Source organism: Lissotriton helveticus, chromosome 3_1 (assembly GCF_964261635.1).
Source record: "Lissotriton helveticus chromosome 3_1, aLisHel1.1, whole genome shotgun sequence".
NCBI lineage: Eukaryota > Metazoa > Chordata > Amphibia > Caudata > Salamandridae > Lissotriton > Lissotriton helveticus.
The window spans coordinates 1,564,947,003-1,564,964,063 of NC_136061.1; the positions used below are offsets into that span (position 1 = coordinate 1,564,947,003).

The window sequence follows — 17,061 nt, forward strand, 5'->3', positions numbered from 1 at the left end:
CTCTGTCGGGCAGGTGGAGGAGTGCGACCACCTCGAGCTGCCCGGTGTGTGGAGCGGCCAAGGAAACCATAGGCCACTTCTTATTTCTCTGCAAGGCATATGCAATCCCACGAAGAGTATGGCTGGTACCCATCTTTAGGAATCTAGGGACATCTAGCGGAGTTGAGGCGCTAAGAATTATCTGCACCGCCACTGATTTGCCAATTGTTCTGGGAACAGCAAAATACTTGGGGTGGGCATGGTCAATTAGACGAAGGGCTATTTTCTCTTAATGAAAATTGTTTTTTTTTAAATGTGTATTCAATTGTAACTGTTTTTATTCTTTATTGTCAAAGCTGTCACAACGGTTTTTATAATTAATTGTGTATAAGGATCAATTTTAAGCTCTGTTTCATCTAAATGTATGTTGTGCTTTTATGAGTATTCTGCTCGAATAAAGCTTTGAAACTGAACTGAAATGCCCCTCTGTATATTATATGGCTGCTTCACTGACAACTCGGGAGAATGGACTCCGTAGGCTGCAGGGGTGTCCTGCTCACGCAGGGGCACCCTCTCACTTAGAACCAAGCACCCTGCCCTCAGGATTGTAAAGGCCTGATATAGGGGTGACTTATAGGTTTAATGTGTAGTGACCATTAAATATAGTAAACCTATTTCACAAGTAACTGGTGCAAGCACCGACTTACACAGGCTGCAATGGCAGGCCTGAAGGTCCATTTTAAATGATCTCTCATGGGTGGCATAATACATGCTGCAGCCCATGGGAGACCTATGGGGTACCTATACCCTGGGTACATGTGTACTATATACTAGGGACCGACAAGGGTACCCCAGTATCCAATCTGGGATGTACCTAAGTACATCGCATAACAGTTTAGGGAGAAAGCATATAGACTGGGGTCCTGATTAGCAGGATCCCAGTCAGACAAGTCAAAAGCAGCATTATAGCCAGCAAAAAGTGGGGGTAACCATAAGAAGCAGATCCTACTTTCTTACAGTATCAAACAGGTATTTTGGTGTGAGCTTTGAAGAAGTTCCAAACCCTGCCTTGGGCTTAGACACCCCAAGTAACCATAATTGCGGGTCACAAAGCTAGTGTCACAAACAAAAGTTAATGGCCCGTAGGAGCTATGGGTGGGACAAGGGTGATTAATTCTGTGATGTCTTAAGAGGTCAAAGGGTGCCTGATGTCTTTTTTTGCTACCTTGTATTTTTGTTGAATAGACATCCACACTTACTAGTTGCAAGGTGAGTACTCCAATTCTATCGAGACATGACAAAAGATATCAGAACCTCCAAGCAACACAGTTTGACTTTCTGGGATCCTTGGTGCGGTGCAGCTATGGAAAAGGAATCCTGGTTTTGCAATGTTGAGTTACCCAATTGCAAGGATCCACTGTATTTTTATTTTTAGTACCTAGGGTGCACACTGAGGTCTTGTATGTTTTAAAGGTACTGAAGATCTAAAAAGGAGCTCTATGGTCTGGAAGCATTCAGAAAGCGGTACTTTCTTGTTACATGGGACTACTATCCATATAATGCTGAGAGATACTTAGCAGTGTGGCAGCCTGCCGTTTTTTAATCTCTGGTACCAGACATGTCTTTTTCCTTACCCTGATAGTGAGCCAGAAGTTTACTGGCCTCGCTCTCCAAAGTTCTGCTAAAGTTCCTGACCAGAACCTTTTCTGAAGTTCTGATTGTATTGTACGTGTGCTAGGAGCATCAAGTGGCTAACATTATGAATCTGTGTTTCATGCATATATTTGGCTTTGAGACCAGTGGGATTTCCTCTGGAAAAGCATGATTCAAGATGGAGATTGAGTATCTGTCTGAAAGACAAAAACTGTTTATCATTGGCATTCCTGAAGCTTTGTAAGGCACCAGACAATAAGGTGTGAGTGGATAAAGACGACCACCTATAGAAATGCTGCATTAATGTTTTTATTGTGGTTTGTCTGATTGCTTCTTCTTGACTACTCACATTTGGATAGGTGGAGGGTGTGAGGATATCAAGTAGTCTCCTTTGTAACAGCTTGATGAACTGTTTTGTCTTACACTGCCCATTGTCTCTACCAGAAGTGCTACAACAAAAGGTTGATGGCTTTGTGATGCGAGGAGTTAACTTTTAATAGCGGGAGACAGCTGACGACAGAGACTATGTCTGCTTCGGAGGGAAGGAATACAACTATTGAATTCCCTTAAAATGTTTCCATAACAATTACTGTGAAATTAACACTCCCTGTCTGGAAATAAGCCGTATGAGAGATCTTGGATATTCCCCAGATTGTTCAGAAATTTCTCATTGTCGGAAGAGTGTCAAATAAATCTTGAGATCCATGTCGGATGTCATGATAGTCAGTCTCCAGGAGGTGAGGGGACATCTCCAGAAAATCTGCAACTGTTTGCTGCAGAGGAGCTGCTGGTCTGCTTTGGAAATGAGTACACCTTGCCTGGTGAGAGAGGTGAGTAGAGGGCATCGAGGAGATGCCCTCTTGTGGTGATCTGAAAGAAGGAACTGGAAAAGATTAGGCTTACTGGAGGGACATTATAGGATCCCACTCGTGTACTAGAGTTGATTCAAAGTGTTACTACTGTCTGTGGACATGCCTAACCAGTACAGTAGTCACACAATGGGGGGGTTCTCTATTATTCCCTGCTTAGGCCTGCCTTGCTTTGTGGAAGATTCCAAGTGCAATTGCTGTCCATAATCATCCCTGACCAGGAGGGGGTCACACAAGATGTGACTTGAGTGCTGGAGTGGGTCTCTCTGCCTTTCCCATTTAACATTCCCAACAACATTGTATGTAATTTGTAGGCTATTTGATAGTTGCTATTCGTCAGCCTGTTGTGGGTAATGTATCATTTCTCCCAAAGGCTACAGGATTGTGATTTGACCAAAATGTGTTGCTTCCTACTAGAAGTATTTCGTTCTGTTTGTTAATTGGTGTCTAATAGTGTTTGATGTATTAAGTAGGTAGGATAAATATTGATTTTGTATTTCTGGGTTATGTGGATGTGGTAGGTCCTCAAAGTTATAATCTCCATAAGGACAAAGCTCATACTTTGTAGCTCTCGTGTATACCAAAATACTTGCAATATTTAAAATTAAGGCCTCCATCACTAGTTTGTCAGTTTGTGGTTCAGGAATTCGGGAAAAGGGGGTGGGTTGCACTCCAATTCCAGTGTGTATACCTGCACCAGAATTCAGCAATTGCAAGTTCCCTGGAATAGTCACATGGACCCAGCAATACCTTACCCTTTGCCATGGGTTTTTCACCGATTCTGGGGACAAATCCAATGACATTTCCGCCTCTCACAGCAGGCACAAGCAGTCAGCAGGAGGGCTGGTGGAGGTCAGGGGTTGGGGTGCTGCACTTCAATGAGTCAGAGGCAGGCCAGGGGAGTAATGCTTGCTCCTCCCATGGTGTTGCATTCGTCAGGTGAGGTCCCCGAGTTTTCTCCTACCTGCACACCCTCGACTGGCAGTGCATCGCTTTTTACTGGGTGTGCATCCACACCAAGTGAAGCCAGACTTTTAATTTTCACATCCAGATAGTTTGGGCTACTTGTAGTGGCCCAGGGCGGTATCCATCCAGAGTTAATGTTAAGGAAGGACTCATAAGAAGGTAATTAATAGATACGCTATTTTGTAGGAGTTGGGTCATCAGTTTGAACTTAGAAAAGTGTTTAAAAATAACTGTTGAAATAAAATGAATGTTCAGTGCCTTCCCTTCCCATCCAGTGTAGTGATGCGGGAGATCCACATCCGAAGATATTCTTGGTTGCACCCAAAAAGACCAGCTCAACTTCTGTAGATCTATTGAAGAAGCATATCTTCTTTCTATTTTTTGGGCATTAGGAAGGCCACAGTGCCAGGCATCTCTGTGCACCTCAGCTGTGAATTGTGCAAAATAATTTCTTAGAAATCTGTTAACTCATTGTGGCCCTAACTTGCCAGTCCATTGAGATAATTCTGGAAAACTAAACTACAATACTTCTAGTCCTTTCCAAGTCCTCCTAAACACTCCTCCTACAACAAATGTAATATTACATATAGGCATGATGCAAAGTGGGAGAGAAAAAGAAATTTACAATAATTGTAACTGGAAATAAAACATCAAAAGTTAATCTGGAAGGACTAGACCACGGTTATCCCAGGCCTGTAGTAACACAGGGAATAACGCTATAGCTCAGCAGTCCTCAGATTAAGGTACACCGCATCCCCACTGTTGCTTACATCAAACATTATACAGTGGCTTTGTGTCTGAGCGGAGTATATTCACGAATGTTTGAATATTGTATTGTCAGTCTTGTGATTAAATGCAAACAACCATTAAGCTATTTGTAATAGTGCCAAATGTATGTGCAAATATTTTCTTTTATTGTATAAATTGCTGTCTGTTGTAACCACTCAACCCTTTAACTATATTATTGGTTAGGAAGCAACAGAGACAAAGAGGAACTGTTGTAAGATATTTGGTTTAAGCACTGCACATTAGAAAAAAGTGCTGTACGCTCAAATACATACTTGTGAATACATGAATTGTTAATCAACTAATGCCAACAAGAGGTCTAATAATCAAGGTGTTTGTTAATATCTTTTTAGGCTGGTTTGGGGCCATTTCAAGCATGGTCTCCTTTCTCTTCTTCACCGATATGTGTATCTATTGGATTCATCGATTTCTTCACCACAAGCTCGTATACAAGGTACTGTGGGAATCGTTTTATAAAAATAAAATGGTGTAGCTATTGTTAAGATGTATTTATGTTTTATTTATTTACTGAGTTTTATATAGCACGAACGTGACCCATCAGGGTATCTGAGCGCTGTACAAAGTGATCAGATCAAACAAACAGGAAGTAATAAAAATGCAGATACAAATGCAGTATACTAATTATCCCGGTAGGTTCAGTAATCTGGGTTAGACCAATAAGCAAGTAGCCACGCTGAGTGAGTTTAAGAGTCCTCCTGAAGGAATCTGTTAATCTTAAGCATTTGTACCTCTATTTTGAAGGCAGAAGTAGTGGGGTTTGTCCTGATTTCAGCTGGCAAAGTGTTCCAAATTCTAGGGGCTAGACCGGAGAACAACAGGGAGTTCTGTGGTTTGAACAACAGGGAGTTACTGCGTCTTGACCCCTTCGCCGCAGGGCGAATTCCCCCGCGGCGTGGGGGAGGGGGGGCGCGCGCAGCGCCACGTTACTCATGACGAGCTCAGCTCGTTATGAGGCACAGTGGAGCTGTGCTCATGATGATCTGAGCTCGTAATGACTCCGCCCACTTAATGGAATGCCCGCACAGGAGGGGAATTAGCCCCGCATGGGCGTTCCACGGCCATTATGACAAGCTCAGCTCGTCATGAGCACAGCTCCACTGTGCCTCATGAAGAGCTGAGCTTGTCATGAGCCTCGAAGAGGTTAAGGATCGTGTCCAAACAGCTAGATTGAGTTTTTGGGCCAAGTAAAGGCAGTGTTATGGTGGAGGGCCTTGCGAGTCATGCAAGCTATCTTCAGCTTTATTCTTGCTTCAAACTGTAGCCATTTCAGATAGTTTATATCTGAAGTAATGTGATCAGATCTTCTGACGCTAGTGATAAGCCTAACTGCTGAGTTCAAGTTAGCCCTTTCTGGAGCCAGCTTTGCTTTGGTTAAGCCTGCAAGAGTAGTACTCCCGTCATTTAGTCTGCAGAGGACTGGGGCTTGGACTTCTAATTGAAAGTCTTCAGGCGGCAGGAAAGGCTTTATTTTTCCTAATGTGTTCTTTTGGTATTTGGCTACCCTAGTGGTTGCACTGATATGACCTTGCATATTCAAGTTTTTGTCTAACATATTCTCTAATGATCTAGTGAATTCAATAACATGTGGGGCGCAGTTGAGAGCGCTGAGTTGTTTAAGTTACTACTTAGTACTAGCTGACTGTTTGTGGCGGGCAATCAGGAGGAATTCAGTTTTGAGTGTGTTAAGCATGAGAGGATTGTGGGTCAACCATTGTTGAGTCTTCTGTAAGGCGCAGTTGAGCACTTTGATTTAGGTTGAAGAGATTTTTTCGGTACAATTGTGTGCCATCAGCGTACATGTGATAACGAATGTTTGAGAGCTTTAGGAGTTCATTAAGTGATTCCTTGGGCAATTTGATTAAGGTAGGTGAGAGTGAGGATCCTTGGGAAACTCCCGTTGTGTCCAGAGTAGAGTTAGATTGGGTTTGATTTACTTTTATTCTTTGAGCTCTCTTATTTATGATGGAAGCAAACCAGCTTAAAACGTGACCCGATAACCCCATCCTTTTCTCAAGGAGTTAAATCCTGTTGTCATGGTTGACCATATCAAAAGCAGAGGAGCATAAGCAAGTAGCATAAGCAAGCAGGGTATGTTCTAGTCTAACGTTCAAGGGGCATCATCGACAATGTGTATAAGAGCTGTTTCAGTGCTATGAACCGCTCTGAAGTCAAGGATCTGGGAGTTGAAAGTTCTCAATGTGGTTGCAGAGTTGCAGCTGAACGACTTTCTCTAATAGTTTTGCAGTGTTGGAATACTGGTGATGGGGCGATAGTTGTTGAGGTCAAATTGGTCCGAATTTTTAAATTTTTTATTTGGAGTACCTGACCAATCTGTAAGCTGTCAGGGAACATACCCTGAGAGAGAGAAGCATTGACAATCGTCGTCAAGAGGGGGAGAATGAAAGGTATAAGTTGATCAATGAGCTTGGCAGGCAGAGGATCACTGAAGTGGTGGCAGGTTTTATAGATGTTAATTGTTTTGAGTAGATCGTCTTCATCTGGTATTTGAAAGGAATTCCACGAGGATTTGTTTTTTGAAGTGTATCCAATAGTGGGGCAACAACCATGTAGCTGAACTGGTAGGAAATTGAGCTGGCCCGGAGTTGGCAAAATCCGGGAGGCGAGTAGCAACTCAGATAAAATCCGTCTTTGATTTCTCTTTTTTTTTTTTTTTTAAAGTATTTATTGCGCATTTTATAAATCACATACATTATCCCCCACCCTAAGTGGACAGATCTGCTTTCTAAAAATAAATTAATTCAAGTTTAGTGAGACCAATAAAACCGACAATTATACTTTTATTCCTTTCATTCCCAAAAGATTGCACTTGCAGAAAAGGGAAAGGAAAGAAAAAGCCATTAACCCTCTTCGAGTGTACCCACTCATCTTGTCAGAGAAGCCCAGACCCTGGACCCTTTCCATTAGGCCCCCCTTCCTTTTTTGCATATCCCACTACCTCAGTGTGGTACATAGCCATTAAGCGTGCAAACCATTGTTGGACTGATGGTGGATAATGATCCCGCCATGCTGTAGCCAAGCACAGTTGAAGAGCAACCATTGAGATAAACAAAAATGCCTGTGCCTGGCTAAGCAATGACTCATTACTAACCTCCAGTAATATAAGTTGCGGGTTGAGTGCTTTACTTTTACCCAGTCTTCCCTCCAAAAACTCAGTGATGTCACCTATCAAACCAACTAATGCTGGGCATGTTGCAAACATATGTATCAAATCCGCCTCCTGTACGTGGCATCTAGGACCGTGCACTTTTCTCGTTCCCCCCATTTAGCTATTATCACGGTGAACAGTACAGCTTGTAGTAGGTTTTATAGTGATGTACTTGCAAGGAGGCAGAGATTAAGACAGTCTGTGCCAAATTTCTAGAAACCAGAAGGTTCTTGCCTGGGCCTTCTCTGCCCACCATTGTTCCTGATTTTCTAGGTCATATGGCATTAGTCCATTCAAGATCTGATCAAATTTCCTGCTAGGAATTTTCCTACTCAAAACTTTGTCAATAAGTTTGATCCTAGGAAAAACCTTCAGGCGCTCCCACCTTTTTGAGTAAGAAATCACAGATCTGGAGATATTGGAAAAACTCATGATGTCCTAGTTTAAACTTATGCCTTAATGTCTCAAATGAGATTAATCCTCCCCTGAGACAGAAATCCTCTAGCTTAGCTGGTCCTCCCTCTTCCCACTGATTCATATGGGAGTCCCAGAAAATTACTGGAAGGATTTTTCTGTAGTGGAGTGTAACAAATCAAACGGCCCAACCCTACTTTCTTCCGGACTATCCCCCACATTTTGTACAGGCAGCAGAGGGTCTTATATCTAACTATTTTGTAATACCCATACCCAAGCTGTCTCCAAAGTACTCCACAAGCCTCCTCTCCAATCAAAAGCTCATATGGCGTAGAGTTTCGAGGAGTCTCACATTTTGTCCCCAACAAGACAGACATCTGTTGCAAGGCAGCAAACCAGTAATATATTCTTTCATTAGGTACCGCCAGATCCCCTCGGTCTCTTGGAAGGGTCAGATATCTCATCGCCCTTCTAGGCCTAGTGTATGTCCATAAAAATCTAGATATCAACCCGTTGAAGGCCTCAAACGATTGGTTGTGTACTTCGAGAGGGGTGGCTCTAAACAAGTAGAGTATTTTGGGCAGAAATACCATCTTAATTAGATTAGTTCTTCCAATTAATGCCATTTGCAAATTATTAATTTTTCACAGTTCCAATCTTGTAGTTTTTATTAAAGGGTCTAGGTTTATCTGTATTATTTTATCTACGTCTGCTGTACGTTTTACCCCCAAATAGGTCGCCCCCTCTACTACCCGTCGATCCTCGCTTTCCACTTCTGTGTTTTTAACGATTTGGGTCTTATCCTGTTTTAGTAGATAACCAGAGAATTTGCCAATCTGCTTAGCTTCTTCCTCTATTTCTCTTAGTGCTTCCCCGGACTCTGTAGTGACTATTGCTAGATCGTCAGCGTAAGTCAATATTTTTGTTACCCAGTCATGTGACATAATCAGATGAATTTGCTTATTATTTACTATCCTTTTTACCCGAGGATCAATATATAGAGCAAATAGCAGAGGAGAGCAAGGACATGCCTGTCTAGTCCCTTGTATTTTTATTGGATCCAAATAGCCCCCCCATTATAGAGATCCTAACCCTAGACTGCACATATAGTGCCTTTAAGGCCGTACAAAACCTAGGCCCTAACCCTACCTTCTCGATCAAAAAACAGAGATTGTGCCAGGAGACCCAATCAAATGCTTTTTCAGCATCCAAAAGTATTAAAGCCATAGGGTTTCCCGTCACTGCCATTGCGTCAAAAAGAGTGATGACCCGGCTAATGTGATCCGTCGTACTGCAACCAGGAACAAAGCTGTGCTGCCATGGAGACACAGTTTTATTGATTGTTCCAGATAGCGTTGTCTCCAAAATCACTGAAATCACTATTCAGCAGGGTAACTGGCCGGTAAGATCCTAATTCAAACAGAGACTTCCCTTTCTTTGGGAACACTACTATATTTGCCAACATCCAGGACCCAGGTCCCGCTTCCCCTCCCTGCACTGACCAGAAAAGCTCCAGCAGATACTTCACGAGGCACTTGGTCAAAATCTTGTAAAACTCCCCTGGAATGACGTCTGTACCAGCTGCCTTCCCGGCTGCAAGAGAAGAGATTGCTAGCTCAAGTTTCTCAATAGTAAATGCTGGGCCTAGAAGTTCCTGATCTTCATCCCCTATATTATCTAGCACCACTGAACTGAGATATCTAACCATATGCTTTTCTTCATCTCGCTCATCCTCTGTGTACAACCGTGGGTAAAATCTCTGTAATGACGCCCTTATTCCTTCTACGTCCGAGATTGTTCCTGACATGGGATCCCTAATTTTACGAATTAAGGCTCGAGCAGTTTGCTGCCTAGTCCATACGGCCAGGAGATGACCCACCCCCTCACTATCCTCATAATGTTTGTGTTTCTGTGCTAAGAATTTTTCTGCAGCCTTTTTTTGTGGAGAGACTCACTATCTCAGCTTTAGCCACTACTAATTTCAGCTGAGCTGTCTGAATCTCTGTTTCTGTTCCCGAAGCAACTACTTCCATTGCCATGGCCTCTGCATGAGACAGGTGTTATACCTCTCACCCAGATGAGGTCTTTCTTTATTTGGCGGGTCCAACTAAACCAAGCCATCTCCCTCCGGAACCCAGCCTTAAAAGCTTCCCAGATTATCCCTACGGAAGCGCTATTCATGTTTTCTGACATAAAAACTGGAATCCATTCCTGCATCATCCAATAATTGAGCACCATATCCAAATAAGGAACCTCCAGTCCCAGTGGATTATGATCTGACATGACCATAGGGTATTTCTCTATTCGGGATCCATGTAAAAGATCTTGGGAGACAAAAAAATAACCAAGCCTTACATACAATTTATGAGGCACCAAGTAAGCCAGGTTCTTGGGGGAATTTCTCTCTCCAAACATACCTGAAACCATGAGTGGAGCCTAGGTCCAGCAGAGACCCAAAAACCTTAAGTTTATGACCTTTATACGCCCCAGCCCCTGCACCAACCAATTCCTCATTCAAGTTAATATTAAGGTCCCCAGACAAGAAGGAGGGAGTGACCATAGAGATAATTCTGTATTTAGCCATTCAAACACCTCTGGGTCATCTAAAACTGACCCATAAACAGAGCAAAGTGTAAACCCCCCATTGGGGAACTGACATTCAACCATGATCCAGCATCCATATTTATCTCCAAGTTTCCTGGGGAGCAGGCCCCTCCTTTTCCGTGCCAGAATTGCAGTCCCTCGTATTCACAATCCTTGTAGTGCGCTACCTACCACCTGACACCCCAGAGATTCTAACAATACTTTCCTAGACCCCTCAATGTGTGCCTCTTGCATACATATTTTATCTACTTTAAGATAAAGCATATCCAGGGCGACGCTGCACCTTTTCAAGGGATCAGTTATCCCGCACATATTAATAGTTGCAATCCACAGGTTGCTTATGCATAATGAAAAGACGGCCCAGAAAAGTATTTAGCATTTTTAATCACACCTTCTCACCACCACATAGTGTTCCTTCTCCACTTGAGAAAGCTTCCTCAGCCCACCCCACCCAGACCCCTCCCCAAACTGCCCCGGTCCTCCCTACCCCCAGCTAACCCCCCTATAAATGAGCAAATAGGTCAGGTCTGACCCTGGTGATGCCACCCACTCAACCTGCCCCTAAGTGCCCCTGGACTCCATTCCTTGTGTAAAGTCCAGAAAAAAAGAAATATTTGGATCTGAAATATCCTTCTGTGTAAGCCGGAGCTAGGAAAACCATGCTCCATGCCTTGGTAATCTCTAGGCTGGACTATGGAAATGTCCTTTACCTGGGTGCTAATGTCAACTGCATACAGAGGCTTCAGCGTATCCAAAATGCAGCGGCCCGCATGGTTCTGATGCTACCCAAGAGAGCCTCCTCCAGAAAGGCCCTGGTTGCCCTGCATTGGCTGCCAATCAAGGAGCGTATCCTGTTTAAGGCTCTGTGTGTGAGCCATAGGATTTTACACAGGAAGGGGCCCAATTTCCTACATAACCTCCTGACCTCGTATACTCCTTCACGCCAACTGAGATCTAGCGGAATGGGGCAGGTCAAGATTCCCGCTATCAGGAGGGCAAGAATGAGCGGTCGCTCCTTCCGTTTCCTGGCGGCTCAGCAGTGGAACAAACTCCCAGGGTACCTTCAGCTCGGAGACAGTTTTCCGTAGGAACTTGAAAACCTTCCTACTCCCCACTGAAAAACCTTCCTATGCCCCACTGACTAGCTGATGGGTGGCAGGGTCTGAACGGGGGTGGGGGGGAATGGTGTTGGCAACTTGCCCCTTGGCTGTCGGTACCTCAGCGCGGGGACACACTAACCTAGTGTAACCAGGCGCTTTACAAACTTGCATATTATTTATTATTATTAACACTCTCTTGAGGGAAATTTTTCATTCTAGTCCCGATGGTCCAGAGCCACCCTTCATCTCCTTCATGTACTCTTGAGCCTTAATTTCAGATGGAAAAACCTGCACCTTCCCTTTGTAGATGACTTTGAGTCAGGCGGGTTTAGTAAGGAAGCCTCTCTGCCTTCTATTTGGAAGGGTGTGATCAGCTGATGTAATCTCCACCTCCTTGTCCACTGTAATGTGGCAGAAATCTGAGCAGACAAAGAACGTATGACCCTCAAAAGTATGTTTTGCTTCTGGCCTTCCTTTGTCGAATATGACCTGCCAGAGGAGAAAGTTACCAAAAAAACTAAGACTGTCCGAGGTCGTTAAGTTTGTCCTGCCACATTGTATACCATTTCCACTGTGGTAGGTCAGGGAAAGCTCCTTTCAGGAGTCCACCCATAAAGGATATCATGTCACTTCTCTCGATGTTCTCAGCTAAACCCAAAAACCTAAGATTTTATTTATTTACTAGCAGCCCGTCCCAACGTTGTCCGGGTATGAATTGCTGCCGGACAGTAGTATATTGTTTTGTAGGATTTCGTTTAGATAGCATTTCTTATCTGTGACAGGCCTGTGAAACGCTCCGATTCACAGTGCACTGCTGATGCACTTAAGAGTGCGCGTTCAGTAGTGTGTGAACTCGAGTTTCCCTACTTTATTTTTCCTTGCAATATTATATAGCGCGAACTCGACAACATGGCATGAGCACAATTTACATTACAGAAGAACACATTCATTTGTGGTAGGCACGGGGGAGACAAAGCGATTTGCCTGGAATCACAGGATGTTGAGCTGATGCCGAGATTCGACGTAGCTCCCCAGCTCTAAAGTTCGCAATTCTAGAACTTGTGGCGGGAGGTGTGTCTAAAAGTGTATGTCGGTGCTGGCCATCAATGAGAGGGACCTGTGCATTTTTCAAATGGGTGGTGAAAAAATATGAGTATGTTGCTGGAGATGTGGGCCGCCGTGCCACCAATGTACTTACCGGGGGAGGGTAAACACCCATTATTCCGCAACTTTCTTTCCGCATACCATCACTCCACATACTTTCATTACGAAAGACCATGACTCCGCAATGCCATTATAACGCATGGCATTACATTTTATATGCTTTTACCACGCATACATTTACAACGAAATTCGTTGTAAATGCATGAATGGTAAAAGCATGTTTTTTTAAAATGTTTGGTTAAGGTAAGTATGGGTATAGGGGTATATGTTTTGGGGTACTGAGGTATATGTTTTGGGGTGTTTGGGTATTTTAAGGGTTCAGAGATAGTTTTGGGTTATGGGGTACAGGGGTATTTTTAGGGTTTAGGGATAGGTATGGGTTTTGGGGTACAGGGGTATTTTTAGGGTTCAGGGCTAGGTTTGGGGTACAGGGGTATTATTAGAGTTCAGGGCTAGGTTTGGGTTTTGGGGTACAGGGGTATTTTAGGGTTCAGGGGTAGGTTTGAGTTTTGGGGTACAGGGTTATTTTTAGGGTTCAGGGCTAGGTTTGGGTTATGGGGTACAGGTTTTTTTTTAGGGTTCAGGGGTAGGTTTGGGTTTTGGGGTACAGTGGTATTTTAAGGGTTAAGGGCTAGGTTTGGGTTTTGGGGTACAGGGGTATTTTAGGGTTCAGGGGTAGGTTTGGGTTTTGTGGTACAGGGGTATTTTAGGGTAAGGGGTAGGTTTGGGTTTTGGGGTATAGTGGTATTTTTAGGGTTCAAGGGTAGGTTTGGGTTTTGAGGTACAGGGGTATTTATAGGGTTCAGGGCTAGGTTTGGGTTTTGGGGTACAGGGGTATTTTTAGGGTTTAGGGATAGGTTTAGGTTTTGGGGTACAGAATATATTTATAGGGTTAAGATGGGTTAGTGTTTAAGGGTGTTGGGGTATTTGAAGGAGTAAGGGTGGGTTATGATTATGGGGTACATGGGTATTTAAAAGGAACAGGGTGGGATTAGCACACAATATGAGACATGGCATGAAGGGCGGAACGTACCACACGCCTCCAGCATTTGTCATGCCCCCAGCACACGCCCACAGCACAACGCAGACACTCCCACAAGGGACTACTTTGCTGGACCGGTTCTTTTACCTTTTAAATGTAAATGGTGGGCGTCTGCATAGCCTATGTCCTTCTGCTGCAACTGCCCTTTCCAACGCTGTATTGGGTGTTGTGATTGGTGCTGTGGTTCCTGAGATTACCCGCCTCAAAGGTTTGGGCTCTCTCTTTATTATATTAGTATGGATTTATTGATTTAGTGTGTTATAGAGCGCAAACGTGATCTTTTAAGGTATCAGAATGCTTTACAGGGATAACACGTTGTATACAAGTATGAAATAGTAAAAGGAAAAAAAACATAAGTAGGGGTAGAAGGAAATGAAATATTTGGGGAATAACAGGGTGTATACAATGTTCAGATCATAATGCAGAGAAATCCAGCAACTACATTTGAGGGAGTACAAGGTCAGTACAAGATAGATAGTAGCCAGTCAGTCCAAACTCAAGCGAAAACAAAAACAAGCAAAGCCGTTGAGTGGTGTATGCAATGCATAATTTATGGGAAAAACGTGATGTATGACAGTACAACGCGATCATTTTAATCGCGGTACTTTACATTTGCAACGCAAGTCGTTACAACGACTTGCGTTGGAGGGCGCGGCTTGAGGATTATTATCATTTTCTATTCCAACACCAGCCCACGTAACAGTAGGAAAGGTGTTGGAATATAAAATTACAATATTCCTTAACCAACAGCGCCATCCAGCACAAGTCATAGTAACGACTTGCGTTGTAATGGCAGCGTGGTAAAGGTCGTGCGGTGTAAATACCGCGTTGTAAACAACGTTTACCGGAAAAACTTGCCCATTAGGAAGGTTTTGACTTCCTTTTTAAATATTGACAGAGAGGGAATTCTTCTAATGAAAGACAGCAGCGAGTTCCAGATTCTTAGTGTGGCCCCAGAGAAAGCATCATTGTAGGTTTTTTCCTTTCAGAAGCGGAGTGGCTGGAGCACAAAATCTCTGGTGGACCGGGAGTTTCTGGCTCCTCCATAAACCATGATTTTCTGGGCGAGATATGCAGGGGATTTCATGTGTGGCGCTTTGTGGATGATACATGCCAGATTTGAGTTGGATTCTGGCTTCAAGAGGAAGCCAGTTCATCGCCTTCAGATGCGGGAGATGTGGAAGATTATTTTGGGGTTGCCGGTTCTCAGATTCCTCAAGTTTCCACATTACGTCTGTCTTGTGCATATCTTGCGACTCCGTAATGCTTCTGCAGTTTACCCACTCCCCCCCCCCCCCCCCTAGTGCTCCGGCTCGTTCCTCGACAAGGGTCACTCCCTCCTTTATTACTGATCAAATTTCGCTGATCATCCAAATTGACCCTTTCAGCTTTTTTGTGGCTTGGTGGGCCCTGCGGTTTTCCACCCGGGCTTCACCTTGCATTTGTTTTGAAGTTGAATAAACAAGATCGATAGAGGGGTGATCTATAGGGCCTGAGGAATTACCGTGGTCATCTTGGCTATTCTTTTCCAAACCCGGTCCTCGTAGACCTGACTAGTTGCAGAATAGTCCGATCTTAGCTTGTGGGCTAGACTGATATCCATGTCTTGGCCTGATTGGCTTGTTTTAGTCTTCCTTCTTTTTGAGTAGCCAATTTGTCATAATTGTCCCCGAAGCTAGCTGATGAACCCTCAGTCCCATACTCTTCCTCCTTGAGCACTACACTAGAGGCAGAAAGCTCTGAATCATCTGTCCCCTAGCTCTGGAGACCCTCAGCAAATTCTTAAAACATGGTCCCGGTAAATCAGTCCCAGGTGTATCAGTATTTAGAGATGCAGATAAAGGAATACATTCTGTGCTTACCAATACCCACTTGGAGATTTCCCTTCCTTCTGGGAGTCCCGAGGCTTGCACTCTTCCCTTGAGTGAGTCATCTGCTGAGCCATCCAGTCCTGGTATAATGATCTTGTCTAGTTTTGGCAAAGCTCCATCCTCTGGCAACATTGTGTCGGGGGCAGGGAGTTTGTCTGAGCCCCGCCCATCTCTCCCCGCTGCTCAGACTCAGAGGAGGCGTCCCCTGCCGTGATTACCATCGGAGGGAGTTTTGCTCTAACAGTAGCAGTAGCCGACGAAAAGGCGTCCGCTATCAATGGCTGCCTGGAACCGCCCGGATCCACAGGAGCCTTACAATGTTCCTTTTGGATGTCCTGATCAGCCCCCGTTGCTTCCTAAGTGGCAGCCTCCTCCTGTTTCTTAGCGGAAACCCCACACCCGGGTTTGCTCAATACTCGCCCTGCTGCTGCTCCGGTTACACAGCGTCCGTTGCAGCCTTTTTGATCTTGAGAGCCATTTCGGATCGGAAAAACTATACTAGCCTCCTTCTCCAAGAGCCAAGGTCATCCTAAACTCCCACAGAGCCGCTATAACCGAGCCCCATAGTCTTCGCAGTAGAGACCCGCTCTGCCACCAGAGCTTGTTGTAGGGATTATAAAATGTGAATCTTTCTCCATGTTATTTCACCATCTTTCTACTTGTTCGGGCGGGAGCACCGAAGCACCTCTAGTGGCGGTCAGGCAGCCGCCATCTTGCTCAGGAGTACATGTTTCAATTACCCTTCTTGTTTTCTCAAAGAAATATGCAGATAAATCATCACCTCTAGGCAGAAACACAGAGTCTACACGGTGATGGTTTGATTTGTAGACTGCTTGTTGTTAATTGGTTTCGAATAATAATATTTTGGGTCTATTTTTAGCATTGTCCAATTGTGCCCTAAAGTATTCTGCTTTGGAACTACAAATGTGTTTATTGTAGGAACGTCCTGTTGCCCTCAAATGTTAGAGTTTATCAATGGAAGGATATATTGTCCATGAACTTTCTGCAAGCCTTAAGACATCCCTTTCCTCTTTTTAGTTTCTTATGAGCAATTGTGTCAAGAATGTCTGACTGGATTGTATGTAATGCTCTGTGAGATCATTCATCTTTGTCATGCTTGAGGGTAGAGGGAGGATGTTATTGCTAATAGAAGTTAGATTAATATGTCTCTGGACAATTGTTTGGGTTTGAGAGGATGTCCCTTTCTACTCCACACCGTAGCCATGATAAGGATGGTAATTTGATAGTGGTCAGACCAATCACATTGTGTTATGGATTTCAGTTGAATGGCATCCTCCTTAGTGATAATTAGATCAAGGGTAGCACCACTAATGTGATTTGGTTCATTGCATGATTGTGTAAGGTTGAGGTCGGTAAGGCTGGCCTTAAAGGTGTTCAATAAGGGGTTGTTCCAGTGTATGCACCA

General features: G+C 44.0%; 1 protein-coding gene across 2 annotated transcripts in view; it reads left to right on the forward strand.

The window, feature by feature from the left end:
* Positions 1-17,061, forward strand: part of SC5D (sterol-C5-desaturase) — a 66,899-nt gene that overhangs the window by 24,904 nt on the left and 24,934 nt on the right. For both annotated transcript variants that reach the window (XM_078682318.1, XM_078682319.1), the window contains exon 4: positions 4,607-4,707. In XM_078682318.1, the coding sequence (XP_078538444.1) occupies positions 4,607-4,707 (101 nt within the window). The remainder of the gene's footprint in view (positions 1-4,606; positions 4,708-17,061) is intronic.